General features: G+C 42.4%; 1 protein-coding gene across 6 annotated transcripts in view; it reads left to right on the forward strand.

Annotated features, from left to right (window-relative positions):
- The window catches only part of PTPRZ1 (protein tyrosine phosphatase receptor type Z1), a 186,886-nt gene that overhangs the window by 42,338 nt on the left and 119,957 nt on the right, over nt 1-24,591 (forward strand). For all 6 annotated transcript variants that reach the window (XM_083182827.1, XM_083182828.1, XM_083182829.1 and 3 more), the window contains exon 2: nt 13,703-13,765. In XM_083182827.1, coding sequence (XP_083038953.1) covers nt 13,703-13,765 — 63 coding nt within the window. The remainder of the gene's footprint in view (nt 1-13,702; nt 13,766-24,591) is intronic.

Raw genomic sequence — 24,591 nt, forward strand, 5'->3', positions numbered from 1 at the left:
AAATATGCTGCGCTATATAAGAACCTGTAATAAATAAATACATTTACATTTATTTATTTTACATAAACCTGGACTTTTAATAAGGATTACTTCATTTAAAATAATTGTAACTTGCAAATATTGTACTGCTTACATATGCAGTGGATTTCTATTTTGAGCTACTGTACATAGAGAATGAGACAGCCCTGCAATGTATCTGAGACACACGTCCAATAGGCTGTGATAGCCTGGCCTTGATTTTTATTCAATTACCATCAGAGCAGAGAATCCTTTCTGTAGTGTACGGTATTTGTCAGGTTTGTCTCTAGCATCATGTCTCTACTTGCTAAGCTCTGCTCAACATGCCAAGTATTGGGACTTCAATAACACAGTTAGAAGATCAAACAAAAAATGATTGACATATAAAACCTAAATAGCACAAGACTATAGCAGACATTTTCAAATAAGAAATCCTAGCTATGTTGTTTTAGCCATTTCTATGGAGTACAGAGTAATTAGTGTAGTGCTAGCATCTGCCTAGTGTTCTAGTCATAACCTGACCATAAGGCATACAATTCAGTCAGCTAAATCATTTCATCTTGGCTTATGTAAAGGTATTTCAGGTTAAACATGCAATAAAAAGTGATGAAATCCGAACATTTGGAATCAAATAAACAAGAGAGAATAGAGCATCGGTACTCCGACAGAGGGCCAATCACAAAAAAGCCCCTTGCTGGGCAATAAATACAATTTTTAAATGCGACTAGTAGCATCATTGTTATGCGATTAATCGCATTGTTGGTGCCACTTACCTACATGCTTGTTGCCAGGGATTCCATGCTCTTTGCCAGGGGAAGTACATGCTTGTTGCCAAGGGGAATTACATGCTCCTTGCCATAGGGGTTCCATGCTCATTGCCAGGGGAAATTACATGCTTGTTGCCAGGGGTTCCATGCTCATTGCCAAAATGAGTTTACATGCTCGTTGCCCAGGAGGAGTTAAATGCTTGTTGCCATGGGAGAGGTAAATGCTCATTGCCCAGGGGTAGGTAAATGCTCATTGCCCAGGGGAAGTAAATTCTCATTGCCCAGGGGGAGGTAAATGTTTTTATTGTGGGGAGGAGCAGCACCGCAAAGGCAGACGTGGACGGAGATGGACGAAAAAAGGGGCGGGCGCTGAAGTTATGTGACGTCAGCCGCCTGCCTCGAGCAGGCATGGATCCACCTGCATTCCCAGGGGAACGCCAAGCTTTTTCATGAGAACACCATAAAAGGCTGGGTGTTCCACAGCTACCGCCACCTGCATGTGCGAATGCCTTGGCGAGGGTGATACGCACTGGGGATCTGCACATGTGCATATTTGCGCATGCTCAGACCCCCACCATCAAAAACAGGGCCAAATTTGTTTCTTGCCTGCACTGGGAAGGATGGAGTCCTTGGTGGTGGAGGAACAGCAACAATAGGGATTCCAATAAGGGTATTTCTGAATGTTAGGAAATCCTCAGGTGGAAAAGATGGGTCAGCGATCCGGAAAAAAAACTATGTGGCAACCTACAGGAACAACTTACGTGTTTCTTTGAGCAAGCTGCAGAAGTTGTTCCTGTAGGTGCGCCACACAGTGATCATAGGCTCCAAGGATCCGCGACTGCTGCTGCATATTTGTACAGTTGCTTGAATCTGAAAAGCTGCCGTAGGCATATCCACTGCGTACATGATCACAGCTGCGAATGCATTAGTGCACTTATCTGATCTTATCACTTATCTTATCACACCCTTATTACCCACAGCCAAACCCCCCCCCCCCAAAAAAATACGGATTTATCTTTTAACGCAGGGCTGGGCAATTGCGGCCCTCCAGATGTTGATGAACTACACATCCCAGGATGCTTTGCATTATTTTTGCTATGTGGCCATGCTGAAACTGATGCAAGGCATGCTGGGATGTGTAGTTCACCAACATCTGGAGGGCCGCAATTGCCCAGCCCTGTTTTAACGTAAAATATGTTATTCAATAACCTTTACACAATGAGTGAATGCGTATACTCAGATTAATATCATTTAAACACCTGACAGTAGTACACTCTACGTCAATGCAATCCAGAGAAAATGAGTGTAATTTGTGGGTCTTTCGAAAGAATAGACATGAAAATGTACAGGTGTTTCATTCAATCAAGTAGGAGCCTGCATACATCTGTGCAGAAATCACAACATCCTGTTTCCACTGTATATTTAAGACTTAAAAAACTTCTAGCACAAAAAAATAAAGTTTCTTGTCACAGTAGTATCTTGAGGGGAGGAAAATCAAATGGCAAACTAACCATACTTTCCTACAGTTAAAAAAGAATGTCAGGGGGATTGTGAATGTGGTACAAAAGTAATGCAATATTTTTTGGGGGGGTTATAAATTCAGCACCTATGCAAACTCTTCTCCTAATGGAGCATACACACTCTGTGATCTGACTAGATCACTTAGAAATAAAGCACAGATTTCTCCATTTGTATGCTCCCCTAGCGATGGCGATGAGCATTCCCGCACATCGCCATTGCCCGCAGAAATAGGCTGTGCATGCACAGTCTATTCTGCTTAGATCACAGGATTTCACCCATAGGCATAGGCAAGACACTGCTCAGCACACATTGCATGTGCATCACACTGTAGGCCTTATTCTGTATCACTCGCTCCACTGCACGTTCGCACGGAGGAAGCAATGTTTTGCTAATGCACATGCGCATGTGCATACGCTGGGTGCGAGCAGGCACGGCAAACTGCTAGTTCATCGTTCCGTTCGAACCCACCAGTGCGGGCGTGGGGCCGCAGCGAGGCATCACCGGATGTGAGTTTCCCACCCTGTTCCCGTACAGGGAACACACAATACGAAGACGCCAGAGAGTGTCTTAATTTTGCATGTACGTTACAAATCATTTGATGGTCGGTGACCATCGAATGATTTGTCCCCCCGCACCCCAATCTGCGAATGGATGTTTATGCAAAACATCCATTCGCAGCCCTGCGGGGAACTCGAATGGCGAGGGGGGCGGCTGTGTGAGCGGAGTTAAATCCACATGCAGCGAAATTCGCAGCACTGCGCGTGAACTAGAAATAGGTCCAGTGTGCAGCAATGTGTGCTGAGCGATCCGTGTGTGAGCACCTTGCTCGGTACAAGGCTGCAGGCGCTCAAACCAATGCAATTTGAAGTAACTACAATAAAAATTTCCCCTCACAAATCTACTTTGTTCATGGCACGATACACTTAAGGTGCCCATACACAGTGCATTTTTGGGTGCATTGCGATGCGTGCTCCTGTGCACATCACATCGCACAGCACAGAAAGTCTGTGCAGCTTGTACTTTTAGTACTAGATTGCATGGTATCCATAGGCGAATCTAGGGGGTGGTCCGGGGGTGCACAGGACCACCCATTAGCCCATTTTGTAGCTGAGGGATGGGGCTTTCCAACGAGCCCAGCCCTGTGTCTCTAGCCCTCTGGGAACCGGAGATACGGCCAGGCAAAGCTGGAACGTTTTCCCTATAGGATAACATGGGACCCCCACCCAGTTCAACGGCTGCCAGTTCCCCCTTCGGCATCACTGAAGCTCAAGGTTGATCTCAGTCGAACCCAAATCGCTGGGTCTTCAATCTGATACCAGGCTGGATCTATATGGATTAATTGGTTCCAGGGATATTGAGGTTAAACCGTTTTTTTTTTCATTTCTTAAATGTAATTTCATGACTGTTTATGTTCTTTGAGGGCAGATTTCTCTGGAACCAAACAGCCCAGTTTCACGGGACCAAAATCATTTGAAGTCAACTCAAAAGTTCTTCAATATGATACTGGTCTCATGTAAATGGGTCAGTTGGTTCCAAAGATATAGCTGGTTTGTTAAAGGGGGGTAGGGAGAGGAGAGTGGTTGTCTCTCCCCCTCACACCAGAAAATGCAGGGACTAGGCTGGTGTATAAAGGGTCAGCCTGGGAATGTTCCTGCATGATCCTGGGACCATATTCCTGGGTAAATCCCAGCATTTTCTGTTGTGAAAGGGGTATTATTTCAAAGGGGCATTACGGTGTGCAGCATCATGTGTAAGCGGCATTATGTGTGCAGCATCATGTGTAAGGGACATTATGTGTGCAGCATCATGTGTAAGGGACATTATGTGTGCAGCATCATGTGTGATGGGTACTATGGTGCACGGCATCATGTGTAATGGGTACTATGGTGTGCGGCATCATGTCTAATGGGTACTATGGTGTGCAGCATCATGTGTAATGGGTACTATGGTGTGCGGCATCATGTGTAATGGGTACTATGGTGCCATCAAGCAAGAACCCCCTAGCAATGAGCACGTAGGTAAGTAGCACTTATGTGGCAAATATGTAATGGGCATTACGGTTTGTTATATAGTATGTAATGGGCATCATGATATGTGGCACAATGTGTAATGGGCATTATGGTGTGTGGCCTTATGTGTAATTGACATTACGGCGTGTGGCTTTATGTGTAATGGGTATTACGGAGTTTGCTAAAATGTGTAATGGGCATTACTGTGTATGGTCTAAAGTGTAATACCACACCCCTTTTTGTGATGCCACGCCTCCTTCCCATGAGGCCACACCCCCTTTTTGCCGCGCGGCTACGCCGCGCAAAGGTCCCTCTACTATTGTGTCTAGATCTGGGACCACCCATTACCATAATTCTAGATTCGCCTATGATGGTATCTAGTACATAAAGTATGCTGCTGTAGCACATTGTTTGCTTTTTGTACTAGATACAATGCAAGTACTAAAAGCACGGAGTTTATCGCACCATGTATGGGCACCTTCACACAATCATGTTGTGAGCATCAGACTTTGGCCCTTATTCTGGTTCATTTGCAAAGGCAAAATCCTTCTCAAATGGACAAAACCACTTGCATTGCAGGTGGGGCAGATGTAACTTGTGCAGAGAGAGTTAGATTTGGGTGGGGTTTCACTTAAAAGTGAGATCTATATCGCAGTGTAAAAATAAAGCAGTCAGTATTTTCCCTGCACATAAAACAAAATAACTCACCTAAATCTCTCTGCACATGTTACATCTGCCCCCCTGCAGTGCACATGATTTTGTCCATTTGAAAAGGAATTTGCTTTTGCAAGTGAACCAGAAAAAGGGCCTTTAATCATACCTCCCAACATGACTCTCTCCAGGAGGGACACATTACTTTTCCTGGCCTTCTCCCTTAATTTATGATTGCCATCACCTGTGTTGAAGCACCTTTCTTATCGATAAACATGTGTGAAACAGGTGATGGCAATCATATATTAAGACAGAAGTCCAGGAACAGAGCATTGTGACCACTATTCTTTGAAACACACCTAATTGACATTGCTTAGATTGAAAATACCTGACTAATTTCACCATTAAAATATCTGCTAAACTTAGGGCCTATTTCACGCTACCTGGGATAAGAGCCAGATTAAGGGAGGGGCAACAGGGTAGGTCGTACCTAGGCCTCCACTCACAGGGTGCCCCCACACAGACTAATCTGACAGTCCCAGCAATATTCACAGTTACATGCACCCTAAGAGTACCAATGATTTCCCAAAATGCACAGAAACGCAGCACCACCCCAGCAGCTCGCCTCATCTGTCTCCGGCTGCCTGTTCCCGCAAGGGACAGCCGCTGTGTGAGGGATTATCTGATTCTCAGTGAGATTAGTGTACAAATACCCTTATTTTCGTGCATCTTTCGTTAGAGGCACAGTTTGGCAGATTTCCATGCAAGTAAACGTCCATATACACTGGGCGATTTTACCCAGCGTGTATGGACAGCTATGATGGGGAAATTCGCTGCTCTGAAAATCACTCAGTGCTTACACACTGAGCGATTTTAACCCATCTGAGCAATTTTCCCAGGGGTGGATGATTTTCCATAGCAGGACTTTATGGAAAGCCATCTACCCCATCGCACATCTGCTGGTAATACCATTCAAAATAGGTGTGCGACATATTATGTTTTGGGTTTATCAAAGCTCGGAGAGAGATAAAGTGGAGAGCCAGTTGGGCAACAACAATATATATAGAAGGCCAACGCTGCTCCTCCCCTCTGTGGTGCCACCAGTGCCCCCTGGAGGGTGCCCAACAGATCTCCAATCATGCGCCAACCCTATATATACGGCACTTCAAATATATACCGCCCCTATGTACACTGTCCCCCCATCCTCTTCCATATTCTTCACCCCCACCATATACTGTCTATATGTACACACTTAACCCACATTCTCCTCCACATAGTGCACCCTATATACAGGGTACCCACCTCCATATACTGATCCCACCATATACTGCATATTCTGAACCCCTTCCTCCATATACTATATTGCAACCCCAGGTTAATTTCCATCCTGGGACTCAGCAACCAGTAGATGCAATATCCAGTAAACAGATGCAGGAACAACCACAAGGTCCCACGGTGCACAGAGTGGAGGCACCAGGCACATGTGGGGGAGAAGGTGAAACAGTCCGGTAGGAAGGGGTGAGACCCTGTGTTAGGTGAGCAGTGCAATAACCGGGCGGATGAAGGGTCAGTGCTGTAGATGAGGAGGAGGTAGATAACCGGGTCAGCTGCTTTATTTATACTGTGTGCCAGTGGGGGGGGGGGGGGGGGGCAAGGTCCTGTGTACCCCCCTTCCATACCCTGTACAATCCATGCCTAGACCCCTCCAGCCAAATTCTGTTGGCTACTGGCCGGGAGCTGTTTGGAAATTGGTGAGGCTCCTAGCATCAGGAGTTCCCTGAAACCCGTCAGCTCCTATGTGAGTACCAACTACTCCCATCTTCCTATACGCCAGTCCTGGTGTCTGTTATTGTGACAAGATTTTAACTGGTTTGATATAATAGTCATGGAAATGCAGATCTCCAACCTAGGAGCTTTGCAAATCAATGAGTACATTGGGTGATCACTACCAAGGTAGTATCATTACAATTAGTTTTCATGTGTAGTTCTTCTAATTAACTCTTTACATTTCAAGTTACATACACCAGTGGGTGCATATCAGCTGTAGAACAATTTAGAATCTGAAGGTTAACAACTCATGAGTCTCTGCACTAGTTTCCATAACGGTTCTCCAAGGTTCTCACTTGGTATCTGCCAGCTTTGTTACAACCCCAGGCTATTAGTGATGGCTTAGACCTAAAGTAACATCACTATCAGGAGCATGTCTTCTCAATGGATATTATATACAGCCATTTATAGCATGGCACTTGCAAACTAAATCTTCAAAAATTTAAAGTTGTTTAAATTAAAATGGTTACTCTAACTACAAGCTAACTTGTATTATGGATATATGCTTGTAATAACTTTGTCACACTCATTTTTTGGTATGGATAAAGTACCTGCATTGCAGCTGAAACACAGGGCAACATTTAAACTTGGATTGAACACTTATTTTATATTTGATTACAATATTTTCTGTTTCCATTATTTGAGAATCTTCAAAAAACATGGATGAATGAATCAGTGATAACATGCATGTACCAATGAGTGTGGGCTTGCTCTGAGTACATACATTGCTGATGTTCTTAGATGTTAAGTAATGTTTGTTTGCTGGCAGAGTGGAGGACCTATTGGCATTGCTTTTTTAAGCCAACGGGATTAATTATTTCAGGCATGACTATGCAAGACAAAGACTGTGTACACACATGGCTGTTAATAACTTTTACAAGGTACTCAAAAAAGCATGACAATGAAGTGCCTGGAAGCAAAGGCAGGTACAGATATTAATTCAGTGAGGACACACAGTAAAGTTATTGGAGGATATGACTTTCCCCTATAATAATTAGAGAAGTATCATAGTTAGTCATCTGAAAAGAATTGTTTCCTTCATTATTTGTATAGTTTCCTAATACCTAGATAGGTGTAATTTCACCCAAGTTCCCCCCCCCCCCCCCCCCCCACACACACACACACACATGCGCTCTGAGATTACAGTGTCCTGTACAGTCATACTGTCCACACCTCAATAATGTTTGTTGGAAATTATAGCATGTAACAAGGTAATGACGCATGATAGGTTCAGATTCTTATGTCCTTTGTGAAAACAAGGTAAATAGACCATTCAGAAATTGCTGAACTATAAAAGCTGCTAATTTGACATTAGAACAGAAAGGTGAAATTTAATAGGATAAGAAGAGATTCAGAAAGTGAGAGATTTGGCAAGAAATCTCAAGGTTTTTTTTAAAGCGGCAATCATTTACACGTCAAACTGGATTTCTTACCAAATCTCTCACTTTCTGAATCTCTACTCCTTTGCCAAGGGGGCCATGATGGTGGTTGGGGTCAGTATGCACAACTAGCCAAAGTGCAGTATGGGCATGTCAAAGTGAAATGTGACCAAACAGGGGAACACTAGTGCAAGATGAAAGCAGATGATGATGATTATGGCCGAATTTGATTGCCAAACCTGTCGAACACACAGCCTGTATGCAAATTTCATACCAGGATTACATTTTACTCATCTAATGTTTTTAAAATAGCAAACATTCGTATCAATTAATGCACAGAGATAAAGTGGAGTTTCTAAATGTAATTATTCCAATGAATGGCCTAATACAGTACCTCCCTCTTAGCAGCGGTCATTTGCTGCATAGCGAGCGGCTTAATGCTGCCCAGTCGAACATCACTGAATCCCCTCGGTAACATGTGGGGGGATGTACAGGAACACATCCCATCGCATGCGGCTGAAGGTGAAAGAAACCATTTGATGGTCATCGACCATTGAATGACTTCTTTCCCCTTCGGAAATAAAAGTCAGTCTACTGTAAACTGACTTTTATTTCCATCAGAATCCATCGAAGAGGGGGCTGACATCATGTGAAGTCAGCCGCCCGCCCCCAGCTGGCATCGGCCCGTCTGTGCTCCCAGGGGAACGCCCAGTGTTTCATGGGGACGCCCATTAAACACTGGCAGTTCCCTTGCCCACCCGCAGGCCTCCCTCCCTGCAGTGAACAGCCCGGCAAACTAGTCAACGCCGTTCGGTGCTGGGGTTTGCACATGTGCAGAAATGCGCATGCCCAAACCTCTTTCTTGAAAATGATCTCAAAATAATGAATCTAATTTGTGTACAACAATATTAAATAATTCATCAGTGAGACCTACTGGAATTTGCTTTTAGCTTTCAAACTTGCTTGAGAGTGAACAATTATGATACTGTAGCATTTGCAAAAGTCAGGAGAGCATCCTGGTCATAAACTTAGAATGACCTTTAATTCTTGAGAATATATAATGTGACAGGGTTAATAGGATTTCCTTGTTTAAGCACAGAACAGCAGCTTTTGGTTTGAGCTCAGGAATCAACTGCAACCATGTTGATTAGTATTTGTACATTTTAGCTGCCTTCAGGATTGGTTTCTGAAGTCATGTAAGATACTCCCGATGCTGGACTAGCTGGACAGGCAATAGACTGTTAAAAGGAATGGAATGCAATGCTGTAACCTACAACTGCTGATATCCATGTGAATGTCCTAACTGCTGTCAGAGAAATAAAGGTGCTGTTTGAACTTAAAGCCGGTCTATGGGATCCTTGTCACAATTTTAAAATTCAATAATCATTTTGTTATATGTGATAGTATTATGTGGTAATATGTGGTCATCAAATAAAATGTAGGTTATACTCATATCATCAAGCAACCCCTCTGATGAATTCATGTATAAATCTAATACCCCTTTCACACTGCAGCTCTAAAACAGTATATTTTTTAACCTTTTAAAACGGTTAGAGCTGTAGTGTGAAAGCGCCAGTCTGGATTTACCGGTTACAGATAACCGGTATTTCTAAGCGTTTTAAAAAGCAGAGTCCTACACGGTTCAGACCCATTTTTTATGCAGTGTGACCGGCTCTATTTTCCATGGCTTGAAACGTGTTCTTTGGGGGTTAAACGAGTTGAATGTGAATGGTACTTAAACGCTTTTTAAAACGGGTTTCACCTGCAATGTGAAAGGGGTTTAGTGGCTCAGACCCATTTTAAATACCATTTCTAAATACCGGGTTTTAAACGTTTAGGCCAGACACACCAACAGTGCAGGTTTTGTAGATATCCAGGCTTGAGCACAGGTGACTTAATTAGTATCTGAGGGATTCTGATTAAATCATCTGTGCTGAAGCCTGGATATCACTAAAACCTGAACTGTTGGTGTGCCTTGGGGACCGTGGTTGGGAATGACTGGTTTAGGCAATATGAAAGCAGTATAATATGGCTTCATAAATGAAATAATGCATCTTTGATAAACTTCAAGCTCCATAATGATTTGACTTAGGACAGCTATACTGACATACCATCTATATACCATCTATCATGTTTTCTAACAGTTCTGACAGTACAAAATAGTTTGCAGGTTAAAATGAGTTTTCAAGAATCTGACAGCTGCGCTGCTCAATAAGTACATTTTCGTCATCTGGGCTCATAAATATTAACTTGAATGCTACAATATAAAGCACAGTTGCAAACCTCATGTATCAAACCAGTGCATCATTATGTCTAATGTCTAATGTGGCTCCAAGACACTTGATTTAATGATTAGAAGAACCACATCCTTATATGATAACATTTCTTATTGTTCAGTCAATTTTTATTGGTATTAATCAATATATAAGTATTAATAATGATTAAGGTCACTTATTTAATACAATTTATACATACGTTTCTAGACGCATTATTTGCCAATTTTTTATACTTGACTAATAAATGCTGTTTTTATTTCAACTTTTTCACTAACAGCATTTCTTCTGCAAGTAACAAAAAATTATGTTTTTTGCTACTTTTAATAACAGGCAAGGTAATATAAAATGATAAAAAAAATGCCACCTCAGCAATTCTACAGCCCTATTTCTGGGCTTGTGTGACTTTCCTTTTACTAATCTATTCTGGGAGTATATAATTTAGTGACAACATTTATAGATGATTACATCGTACTGCTAAAGCTTTAAAGAGGTGTTTTGAAATAAGTCATTGCATGTTCCTTAAGTTCTAGTAATTACATTCTATCTGAGTGATTCAACAAGTGTTCTATATTGTTTTCTGTGCTACATTTACAGACTGAAAAAGTTTTCATTTTTACTATAAAAACATGTGTCTTACTTTTGCTTATGAAAACAAAAAACATAAAACTGTTGTGCGTGTGCAAATCTTCAGAGGAAAAGGCAGGTACAGTGACATAATTGCACAGAAGGGGATTCTGCAGTGTGTTTGCACAAAATTATCTCTCTCCCTATATATATAGGGCCAGCGCCACCACTAGGCAGTGCTAGGCATTTGCCTAGTGCGCCGGCCACTGGGGGGCTGTAGTTGGGAGCAGGGACCCCCGGATGGAGGTTCACTAAACCCCCCTATGTTAATGCTGGGCAGCGCTGAGCACTTGGCTCACCCTCAGACGCTGCCCGGCTGAGCGGCTGTACGTGGCAATGGGGGGAGGAAGATGTCAGTCAGTCACACTGCGCTGGGACTGAACTGCACACAGTGCAGCGAGCCCTCCCTCCTGCCCGGTAAGCCAGACCTCCAGCTCTCACTCCCACCCGCTGAGCCAGCTCACCTGCCCACTGAGCTAGACCTGAGCTAGACCCGAGCTCCGCCCCCCCCCCCCCCCCAATCCCGGAAGCGGCCGTATTCCTCCCCCCCCACCCGTGAAGCTGGTGAGTGTCGGGGCGACCCCCCTCCCACCGTGTGGGGCGCTCCAGTGCCTGGCAACAGCACTGTATGTATGTTATAAATAAAATGTATATTTAAATTTTATATATAGGTCTGGATGTGCACCATAAATGTTAAACCTATCATTATTTTGGTGTGTCTCTGAAGGCAATTAAAGGATTATGGTTACTTTACATAATGCATTTCTTTTTCATCCTTTGCTTGAGGATAATGTGGAGAATAGCAACACTCATTAATGCCCCTTTCAAACAGAAATCCCTGAGTCTGATCCAGGATAATGAATACACTTTAAATTTGTATTGCTACCCCCTTTCACACCAGGGCCCAGAAAAAACCCGGGTTGCGTGTCGGTGTGAATCAGACCTACCTTGGTTATGTCACCCGGGTTTGAATCAGTGCCTGATTAACAAATAAGCCGATTAGGCTGCAGTCTAGGGCACCAACTCTGGAGGGGGAGGGGGGGGACAAAATGAAAGCCTAATTTATTCCATGAATCTTAACTATCAGCAATCATTATGTACTGTGGGGGTAAAGTTATTACGGTGACTGCCAGATGGATGTGCCAGTGTAACTTATTGATGGAACAACTGTTTTATGTACATTGTGCTATAATGCCAGCTGTGCAGGCTAATGCCAAAGCAGAGGCGTAACTCTGGGAGGCAGTGGAGTAATCTGCGGCTGGGCTCCTGCTCCCAAGGGGCACCTCTGCAAGTTTGAACCAGTTCATTGAAAACCTTTAATATCACTTCTGTGGTTGTCTCCCACTCCTAGCAGGACCATAGATGTCACACTCTCTTTAATTTTAAACATAATGTACATAACATACATATATATGGTACATTCATACATATATTTATATATGGTGCTATGTGTGTGTGTGGAGGGGCACCAATATTTATCTTGCCTCTGGGCAACGGGGACGAACTTACCCCACTGTGCCAAAGTATCCTTCACATGCCACAAGCATTAGATCCTCCATGCCAGTTGTTTCCTTCACATGGGCAGTATGAAGGGTGAGTTCCAGAGCGCCCATATATTTGTGTTTTGCAGCATTAAAAGGCAAGCTACATGGGTAATAGCCTAGGACACCTGGAACCTCTAATCATGACCAGGGTTTTAAAAGGATCCATGGCTTGTGAAAGGGGTAACAAAAGAAGCTAATTGAGCTCCATTGAAAAAAATCACAGAAACACCCTTTCAAATCACAGACCACCTGACTCAGGCACAGGAAAATAAACCCTGGCCATTACTAGGGTTGCAGAACCAGGCCACTAAACCAGGGTAAATGTATGAAAGTGGGAAGTAATCAAACTTGGGTATTCTAACCTTACCATCCGATAATTTATAGCCTTATAAGCTAATATATCTATTAGCATATTAATATTTCTAATAAATCGAAATTTCTTAATAACATAAAGTTTGCAGGTGGACCTGAGCAGTTCCTCCTATATTTAGAGACAATTATTTCAGTAGTCTTTAATCACTACTTGTCTTTCCTTTTGTTAAAGAATATACTACAAACATAGGCGTGCGCAGCACATTTTATTAGGGGGTGCACCACCAATTGTGTATGTCTAACAACACCCATTGGGTGCGTCTAACACCACCAATTAGACGTGTCTACCATCATCTATTGGCACTCACTACAATATAACAGTCTCTCAGCCACAACATAATTTCCTGCCTATTTCAGTCAGTTTTTAATCTTCTTATTGCTCTGTGTAACAGTTCATGCAAATAAAGTCAAAAACATAAATGGATGACACAGGTATGTGGTGATATGACAATGGTCTAGTACAGTAACAATGCAAACACACATAATTGAATGATGGGCTCTTCTTTTAATAGAATACAGTTCTAAAAAGCAAAAGTCTTTGGTAGAAGGTATTGCTGGTTGCTAGCGGCAGGGAGGTGCTTATAAGGGCGGGCACAGCACGCCTATGACTACAAATGTATCTAATCTGTGGTTTATGAATGAGGTTTAAACAATATAGAATCATCATTGATCTATGTATACTCTTCTCAGTTTGTGTTTGTTTTTCTCTTACAGGTTTGATTTTTGGATACAGACAGCAGCGGAAATTAATTGAAGATATAGATTGGTCCTATACAGGTATTGCTACTTTATTTTTTGTTTTAACATAATAGTATGCTACACTGTATAATGGATTCAGTACTGAATCCCGGCGGTCGGGATCCCGGCGTTCAGAATCCCGACGCCGGAATCCCGACAGCCGAAATGCCGACAAGGGGGTGACGTGGATCGCCCCCCCTTGCGGGCTCGCTGTGCTCGCCACGCAGCGGGCCCGGTGCCTCGCTACGCTCGGCACACTAATTTATTCTCCCTCCAGGGGTGTCGTGGACACCCACGGAGGGAGAATGTGTCGGGATTTCGGCGGTCGTGATTCCGGCGTCGGGATTCTGAACGCCGGGATCCCGACCGCCGGGATTTTAACTGCATCCCTTTATAATTTGATATGCTATTTTAATTAGTATGTTTTACTTGGCGCCACCAATTGTACACAGTGCTTTTCAAGAGGTAACATAACAATTAGTATAATATTTATTTATTATTATTTATTAGCAGAATCTTATATAGCGCACACATATTCTGCAGCACTTTACAGAAAATATTTGAACACTCACATCAGTCCCTGCCCCAGTGGAGCTTACAATCTGTATTCCCTACCACATGTACACGCAGACACATTATTTCTAGGGTTAATTTTTGTTGGGAGCCAATTAACCTACCAGTATATTTTTAGATTGTGGGAGGAAACGGAATACCCGGAGTAAACCCATGCAAGCAAGGGGAGAATATGCAAATTTGCAGCATAAGTGTCGTACAATGCACAACAGTTAAGAGGACAACTAATACATACAAATATTGCAGTGAAACAATAGTACAGAAGAGGGTTAGGTCATGCAGTGGTAAGTTGCAGTGAAAGGTATATGAGTCCTCCATACTGTACCCACATCTTCCAGTCTACAAGGTGTTGCACGTACATTTACAGGTTTGCAGATTACAATACTTTGTAGAAAGGTGCAAAACTTCCCTTTATAAGTACAGGAAAGAGGGTGGATTTCAGGCCTGCCAGAAAATTGAGGGAAGAAAAGGCTGTGGACCCAATGGCATAACTTGGTGGGTGCGGATCTCACCAGGTGAAACCATCTGAGGGGTGACATCAAAATAACATGGATGGTGCCATTGAGCAGCCACACTGTTATAGTAGAAAGGGGAGAGGTACTGGGAAAGCCCTTAGCATGATGAGAAGTGGAAAGTCATACTGTTACGCCCCCTAAATGTCACACCAGGGGACTTAACTTTACAGGCGCGAGTAGTGCAATACCTACCATTGTGTAGACCCACTTGCAAAAAGGAGAATTTCCCTAAACCCTGCTGTCAGACAATGCAAACGTATGCACCCCTACAGTGTTCACCATCTTGGCATGAAAAAATTTAGTTTTGTCACACAGTAGGGTTGCATTTGTACAAAAAAGTAGGTGTGATGTGTAAAACAGCATTTACACTTTTGGACAAGAGCAAAGCTAGGGGATCTGTGAATTTATGGTGTAAAGTAAACCAAAATGAAGATGAAACAAAAACGTGTATGTACAGTATGTGTGTGTGTATATATATATATATATATATATATATATATATATATATATATATATATATATATATATATATATGTGTGTGTATATATATATATATATATATATATATATATATATATATATATATATATATATATACAGGGACTCAACACTCTCCATAATGAACTAACTCACCTTAGTATACAATTAATCAAATAAATAATGGGGTTTTAGTTCATGAATTGATCAATGCATTTAAGCTTGCAGCCCATCGCCAAGGGACCCCATTTCACTGCAAGTCCTACACTAGCATTTGAGAAACAAATGCTAGTGTAGGACTTGCAGTGAAATGGGGTCCCTTGGCGATGGGCTGCAAGCTTAAATGCATTGATCAATTCATGAACTAAAACCCCATTATTTATTTGATTAATTGTCTACTAAGGTGAGTTAGTTCATTATGGAGAGTGTTGAGTCCCTGTATTTGTATTTATTAGAGCATGTGGTCACAGGCCACTTTCACCCCAACCTGGGAATGGCGAGTGCTGTTTGCACCCCATTCGCAGGGATGACGAGTGTTGTGGTACTCTGTATGTGTGTATATATATATATATATATATATATATACATATATATATATATTCAAAAATGCTTAAGTTTGGACCCAGCAGCAGGGCTAGCGTTATCCCATCAGTGGGGATAGGACAATGCTAGCCGTGGGCTGGCAATGTGGCAGGGGTGACTAACGGGCCATGTATGCCTAGGAGGCTGGTCATATATCGCCGAGCCGCAATACCGAGAAAAGCTTTATGATTATCAATAGTAGTCCTTTAAAATATTTAAGAAAATGTAATACATTGTTTCATTCAGGGGCATAGCCAGAACTTTGTAGCCCCCAATATAAAAGTGAATACCTTTTGGTGCGCTACAACTTTAAATTTACATAGAATTGGAGACATTTTCAACACTCAGGCAGATGTTTTTAAACGATAAATGTAACTGGATTCCTTAATATCAATTAAAATATGAGGATATAATATATACTCCCAATATGTGAAAAACCTGGTGAGACCCAGTGCTGAGGAAGAGGACCTGTAGAACTCAATTCACTCCCTCAACAGTAAAAGTTTGATCAACAGCCAGTATAGCAACAAGCAGAGGCGGAACTACTGCCGGTACAGACGGTGCAGTGCACCGGGGCCCAAGGAGTTCATGAGGCCCGTGCCGCCTGCACCGCATGCTGTCATTTCCTTTTTTTTCAGCAGCGTGGGTGCCCACAGGGGGAAATGTGGCGGCAAACGGATACAATGTTGTGCGGGCAGGGGAGGTGTGAAGGATCGGATCTTTGTTGTGGATCCGATCCGCAGCACCAAGCCCGTTGACAGGGTGGGGGATGCTCATCTCCTAGCATCAGCAGGCGCCAGCTGCAGTGTGAAGGGGGTTCGGTATATGGTCCCAACAGTCGGGATCCCGACAGTCATTAGCCCGACATCGGGATCCTGACTGGCCAGACTGAGACAGTGGGGCAAGCGCAACAAAGCCCCTTGCGGGCTCGCCACACTGGGGGACTACGCTCGCCACCTATTCTGCTCTCCCTCTATGGGTGTCGTGGACCCCCATGAGGGAGAATAGCCGGTGGCTGTCGGGACCCCGAGTGTCAGGGTTTTGACTGTCGGGATCCAGATGTTGGGGTAATGACTATCGGGATCGCAACTTATAAAGTATATAAGGGGGGTGGCAGACAATTTAATTAGAGGACAGGGGGCTGTTAATAATAATACTATGGGGGAGGGGGCTGTTAATAATAATAATAATAATACAACTACAGGAAGGGGGCTGATATATAATAATTATACTACAGGGAGGGGGCCAGGGCCTGATAAACCGGGAGTGGTTCTAAATCCCGGTGGTCGGAATACCGGCGTTCAAAATCCCGACCGCCGAAATCCCGACAAGGGGGGGGATGTGGATCGCCCACCCCCTTTTGTGGGCTCGCTGCGCTCGCCACGCAGTGGGCCCGCTGCCTCGCTACGCTCGCCACACTAATTTGTTCTCCCTCTATGGGTGTCGTGGACACGCACAGAGGGAGAAAGTGTCAGGATTTCGGCAGTCGGGATTTTGAACGCCGGGACTCCGACCGCCGGGATTGTAACTGCATCTTGATAAACCATTACGATGATCAGGCAGGCTGCAGCCTAGAGCGCTGGGTCCTGGGGGGGGGGGGGAGCAGCACATTGACACTCACTGCCCATTGCCATGGCTCTGTGTGGGGTGCTCAAGCCAGCACCGACGGACATTTAAAATATGGCTCCTGCCCACCAGCCCAGAAGCCGCAGTTAGCAGACCTCTGCCGAACCGCCAGCTCCAATTGGCTGTGCCATATTTCAAATGACCATCAGCGATTGTATGAGCCGCCCAGTTGAATAGGAGCTGAGCACACACCACACAGATGAGCTCTCTCCTCCCATCTTATATGGCACTAATATAAGCAATGTTTAAAGGGCACTACTGGGGGGAATTATGTGTAAACATTACTGGGGGCATAATATGTAATGGGAATTACGTGTGTCGCATAATGTGTAATGGACATTATGGTGTGTGGCATAATGTAATGGGCATTACGGTGTGTGGCATAATGTTAATATGCAATACAGTGTGCAGCAATGTTTAATTGGCATAACAGTGTGCTGCAATGTGTAATGGACATTACGGTATGCAGGAAAATGTGTAATGGCCCCTACAGTGTACAGCATAATGTGTAATTGGCTCTGCAGTGGGGGGGCCTGAAGCATATTTTTGCACCTGGGCCCACAACTCGCTAGTTCTGCCTCTGGCAACAAGTGCACAACAAATATACATATATATTTTATATATATATATATATATATATATATATATATATATATATTATATAGTATAATATATATTATATATAATATATAGAGAGTGCTGATGTTATCCATCACCTGATATGCAGAAAGATAAACTGAGTACAATACAATTTGTATTTTATTAAAATTCTTCTTTAAAAACTCGTAATTCACGTCTGATTATTCTTATCCAGATGAAAGTTCTAACCCTACGCATTTTGTCTTTAAAAAGACTTCATCAGGGGCTCAGGCATATGGGCAATGAATCAGAAACATGATGCACAAAGACGGATTTTTTCAAAATATCCAATGATCTACACTGAAGTAGGATAACTCATAGATCAACTTATCCACTTTCATCTGGATTAGAATGATCAGACGTGCTTGACCGTTTTGGGGCACACTTAGGGTCATTCTTTGTGTTATATATATATATTGGCTCAGCCTGTATGTCTCAGAGGCACTCTGTATCTCCAGCATGACCCAATTTGTGACAATGGCGCCAATGTATCAGCAGTCAGATGGAAATGATGCAATAGCAGTGGGCATCCCTATGCTCAGGTTAAATTCTCCCCATATAACCATATAATTCCAACTGCAAATGGCAAAAATAGCAACCACATCCGATTTAGTCCCCATATGCATTTTGATGCAAAATAGTATGATAGAGCTATTAAATCTGGTTAACTCAATTAACTCTATTTAGCCAAGATGTGTGCTGTACTGAAATTAAGGGCCTTATTTTGGTTCATTCTTTCTGACAAAATCCTTCTTAGATGGACAAAACCATGTGCACTGCAGGGGGGCAGATGTAACATGTGCAGAGAGAATTAGATTTGGGTGAGTAATTTTGTTTCTGTGCAGGGAAAATACTGACTGCTTTATTTTTACACTGCAATATAGATCTCACTTTGAAGTAAAACCCCACCCAAATCTAGTTATCTCTGCACATGTTACATCTGCCCCACCTGCAATGCACATGGTTTTGCCCATCTAAGAAGGATTTTGTCAGGAAGAATGAACCAAAATAAGGCCCTAAATTATATTCATGGCGCTAAGAGAAGTAGGTGACTCAAATCTTACTCAAATAGCTGCTCACCACAGTTGGACGGACGGCCCTTACAGAAAAGGACAGGGCACAGTGAGTGGGAGCACTGCAGCTTCAGTGGTCCATTTATTTCTGTACTGGAATTGCCTGTTGTGCAAGTATAAATAAAAACAAATGATGGTCATTATACATGTGCTGTAACCTGGAGGGTGTAGTTAGTTAACTGAGTTGAAGAACTCTTTTAGGTTTAGCAAAAATCCATACTGTCTTGTGAAAGACCTGTGTCTAGCTTAGCCTTTTCCATCCTGCATTAGTACAGTTGTTACATTGCATTATTACAGTGATGGGGCTTCATCATTGGACAAGCCCAGTGGCGTATTTATAAGTTGCGCGGTGCACATGGGCCCCATAGTCTCATTTTTTAATTATTATCCCTCTGCAGTCCCACAGTGAAGGCAGAAGCTCTGCCTGAATCAACGAAAAGTTCTGCACATGCGCAGTAGAGTCTGAGCCCTCTAGGGATCAGACTACTGTGCTGTGCACTAGTGCAACGCTGCACCGGCGGCTGGGAGAGAGGAGCGGGCCCGAATGGAGGAGGCTGCACACTAGCCTCCTCCTCTCTTAAGTCTCCTCTGGACAAGCCCCATTGGAAATACACAAGTTTGGTCTCAGGTTGAACCCCACAAACCGCACACCAACTGATCAGGTGTGCCCACAAGGTTTTTTTTCTGTCTTTCAACTGATTACCCCGTACCGAACAGCAAATACAGCCCTCTGCTAAACACAGAGTTTCTACACCTTAAGAATGGGGTAGATGTCTTGGGAAACGGTCATCTGTCAGACTACACTTAGGTCGACAGTCATTAGGTCGACCCTGGAAGGTCCACTGGCCCCAAGGTCGACAGGGTTAAAGGTCAACATGGGTCAAGGTCGACATGACTTAAGGTCGACATGGGTTTAGGTCGACAGTCATTAGGTCGACATGAGTTTTTGACGTTTTTTTTTTTGAGCCGACGTGCCGACAGGCAGTATTTCATGCCCTACCATCCACTAGGGCGTGGTGGGAGAATAAAATAGTGTGCCGAGCATCGTGAGCGAAGTGAGCAATGCGAGGGGCTGCGGTTCAACTCCAACTGTGTCCATGTCGACTGTGTCGACATTCGGGTAAAAAAAACCAGTGAAAACCGCATGTCGACCTAATGACTGTCGACCTAAACCCACGTCGACATTGGCCCATGTCGACCTTAAGTCAGGTCGACATTGACACATGTCGACCTTTAACCCTGTCGACCTTGGGGCCAGTCGACCTTCCGGGGTCGACCTAATGACTGTAGACCTAAGTCTGGTCTGACAGATGTACCGATTCTGATGTCTTATGCCTGGTAAAGTGGTAAAGTAGAAGGTGATACATCAGCAGGTTTGAGAGTTAGGAGTTGATTGGCTGGTGCATTATCATCTTCCACTTTATCACTGTGTCGGGCTTAATACATCTGCCTCATTGTTACAAAAACCTCATACAGTTCAATTTTCAACTTTGTTTTCTAATTATCACTTACTGTAATTGTTACAAAACATTACAACCAGCTAGAAAAAGTTTGACTGGGTAATATTTCTCTCACCCAGTACCTGATTGATTTCCAAATTGTGTATGTGCAAATTAGTATTTCTTACCATTAAATTATTTGTTAAGCTGCTGCTGTTTCCTATTTGTGTGAATAGCTATTTCTACCTACCAGATCCTTGTGTTACTAATGGATACTTAATATCAGGATCACATACATTAGTAGAAATTATCCTAAATTACTGGAATTTTGACATCGGAGTTATGTAATAATTGTATGTAATTAGTCCTACACTGCCATTTCTTACTTCCACCATCATCTCTCTCCTTTCTTTTTTCACTATTTAGTTTTTTTACCTACTGCGCAACTGAGGTATTATATTAATAAATACTGTATAATTATACTTACATTGAGGAGTCCATTTATCCAATACTGGCCTATATATTTCTTATGTAAGTAATATTTAGGTGAGTCTTAAGCAGGGTATACACTGGCCGGGATACCATTAAATATCATTAATGATATGCACAATACCAATATTGTTAACAATATATCGCTAGCATCGGTCAGTGTGTACTCTTAATATTGCTACTGATGCGTGCTCCCACGGACCTGCCTGTCGCCTGTACATGCAGCTTAATCTGACAATATCGTCAGTGACTGCATGTAAGGGTCGAGGTCCTGGTAATGTCACTGACATTAACAATATTAGTCAGTGTGTATTCTCCCATGGCACTTCCAATATAGTTATCAATATCAGAGGTGCCAGGTATCGCTCAATGTGTACCCAGCTTTATTTAAAAAATCTTTTACGTTTTTTTGCATTGCCGCATAGACCCGTATGCAATGCGGCCGGCAAGGGGGGTTAAACAGCAGGGATCGCCGAAAACAAGAGATCCTTGCTGTTTAACCCCCGCGCTGGCCACTCACGCTTTTCAGTGTTCTGGGGGAATCCTCGCTGTCAGAAGACGGCGAGGATTCCCCCAAACAGGAAGGTTTTGCTGCCAGGGGCGTAACTACCATAGGTTCAAGGGGTGCAGCTGCTATGGGGCCCAGAGCTGAAGGGGGCCCATCTTTGCTGTCAAACTAATATGTTTTACATACAGTACATGTATCACCATCAGTTGCTATATAGGGGGCCCTTACAAACTTTTGCTATGGGGCCTACGAATATCTAGTTACGCCTCTGCTCGCGGCTAATGCAGGGAAACTGCTGCATTTGGCCGTGAGTCTCGCTGTTTTAGCGGCCGTATACGCCGATTCCCCTCGCTCCAAAAACAGAGCGAGGGGGAATGGGCGTATGCAGGGAATCAGTTGAATACTGACCCTGCCCGCTGTCACAGCTCGCTACCGGCATTGAATACACCCCATTATGTGCCTCACAGAAAAGTTCATTTTTCTTTTATTCCAATTTGTGATCTTTACAGTGGGATCAATAGATCAGGATGGAACAACCTGGATCATTTATAAGCTGAAAATGTTGTAATGCTTCTGCATACACATTAAACAGTTATCAGGACAAAAAGCCATTTATTGGTTAATTGGATTGTCATTTGTATGTACATATCTTACATTTAAAAAAAATACTACATATTTAATTTCTTTAATTGGTTGTATTTAGGGCAACAATAAATTGCCGCTAAAACACTGTTTTTTATTGTCTTTTTGGCATTTAGAACATGTTAACTTGTGCCAATATTGTATGTCCACTTGTCACAGTTATTCTACTCATAGAAATGTTTGAGTGTTTTGGAATTTTATAGTACAGTACATGCACTCATCTAAAACTGCAGGAATACAATCCAAGATGTTTTGCAGGAAATTCTTTTTTGAATTTTTTTATATAATCTACTTTGGATTTCTTTTGTTTGATCGATGCTAAAATAAGAAATTGCACTGCAAAAGATTACTTGAGGGTTTGAGAAACCAAGGAATGCACAAACAAGAATAAACTTGAACACTCAAGTACTTATGCCAAGTCTCACAAGTATAATAATGTCACATAGCTATAAAAGCAGTAAACATTGCATGAAACACAATACAATGATAACGAAAGATAAAGAAAGTTAAAAATGGAGGATAAACTCTCAGGGAATGACATTTGCTATAAAAACTTTATAAACACATCCCACTCTCAGTACATTTTTTCTGCTTACCTGTTGCTAATTTAGTAATGTTCTATAATGAAACCATTGGATGTGTCCACTTGTCTCAAAGGACACTGATACCCCTTTTATATTGCAAACTCGGGTCTGGCGCATTCACATTAAACCCTGGTTAACCATTATACAGAGGGCAACTCGGGTTTAACTCTTCTTATAACCTGGGTAGAATTGCTAGGTTGGTCGACCCAGGTTATAAGGTTTGTGTGGTGTGAAAGGGGCCTGAGACATATACGAACAGAGATAGACCAGTTAAAAGTAAAAATGTCCCCATTGATTGATGCTGATTTATAAGACAACTCTCCCATTTGGACACACAATTAGCTGTCAGAATTATTGAGTTCTAATCAATAGGCACTTGTGCCAAGAAGACATATTTATTTTCACTTCTCTAGGACATGCATGTAAATTCAGGAGACAAAATAATACAAGGCAATAGCATAAATCTTCTTTTGCAAAATTGTCTGATAATAATCCTAATAATTTTGGACTGTTTGTTATCATACATTAGCGTCATTGTTAAACTACACATTCTCCAATACTGAGTGATAACTTGACATCATAACTGAAAGTGTTGTACATCTTTAGAATCAATGGAGACAAGATTTATTTAGCGGAAAACTACAGTATGTGTAGTTCCAGGAGGACTGCAAGACGCAACCTGCCCTCTAGACTGGTAGCTAGCTATAATAGGTCTTATGAAACAATCTTCTGCTACACGGATACAAGTAGTGTCAGGCATTATTACCATGAGTGACTTGCAATGGTCTGTAAAATTATAGAACCTGTATGTTATATAATCATCTCATTTTGTACATAACATTTTTGCCTGGGCTGGTCGATAATTCCCAGCAGTGAATTGATATATATATAATATTTATGCACTAAATTATATCATGATCTGGGTGGAAATGTTTGTCCTCGGGTGAGCCAGATACAGACAAAGGGATGGTTAGAGAAAACAGACAGTACTAAAGCTGGATGGATGCAAGGTGCAGAACAATTAAGTATATATAGTATGTGAAAGAGCAGCAGATGGAAAAAAGCTGTCTAGGAACCGCGACTGGGTCAGTGGTTCTGATTGCACATTATTCACAGGAAGTGACAGTGCCATCTATGTAAATAGACTGACTGTATGCTTCCTATACAGTATAGTAATAGGCATAGTGTGGCTAAATATATATATATATATATATATATATATATATATATATATATATATACTGTATATATGAAGCATGTAAAAACATAAATAAATGGTCACTGGAAGCCTGCTTACTTACCCCATTATGTTGCTGGCCATGGAAGAGAGATTTTCACTTGCCCCTCTACCCAGTCTGTTCATTTATGAGATTATCTTGGAATATACCTTAATTTAATCATTTTATTACCAAATTAAAAAAGGCCCCTATAAATGTCAGCTGCCTATTTCTTTATGCACTATACAACATGCTGAAATGATAGCTGAACGTTCTTAAACAATACCTGAGGCAAAATGTCACCTATGAGTCACCTCTCCTGGCTACAGAGTCTTCATTCATGATAATAGAGCTGTTCTTGGAGAAAATGAATGCCTCACTGATCTGTTGATAGTTTATTACTTGGTGAAGTCAACCAAATAGCAAAGACTATAAGCATAGTGGGCCAGATGCACTAAGCTTCAAAAGTTATAAAATGGAGAGTGATAAACAGCCAACCAA

Source organism: Crinia signifera, chromosome 4, assembly GCF_055691185.1.
Source record: "Crinia signifera chromosome 4, ASM5569118v1, whole genome shotgun sequence".
NCBI lineage: Eukaryota > Metazoa > Chordata > Amphibia > Anura > Myobatrachidae > Crinia > Crinia signifera.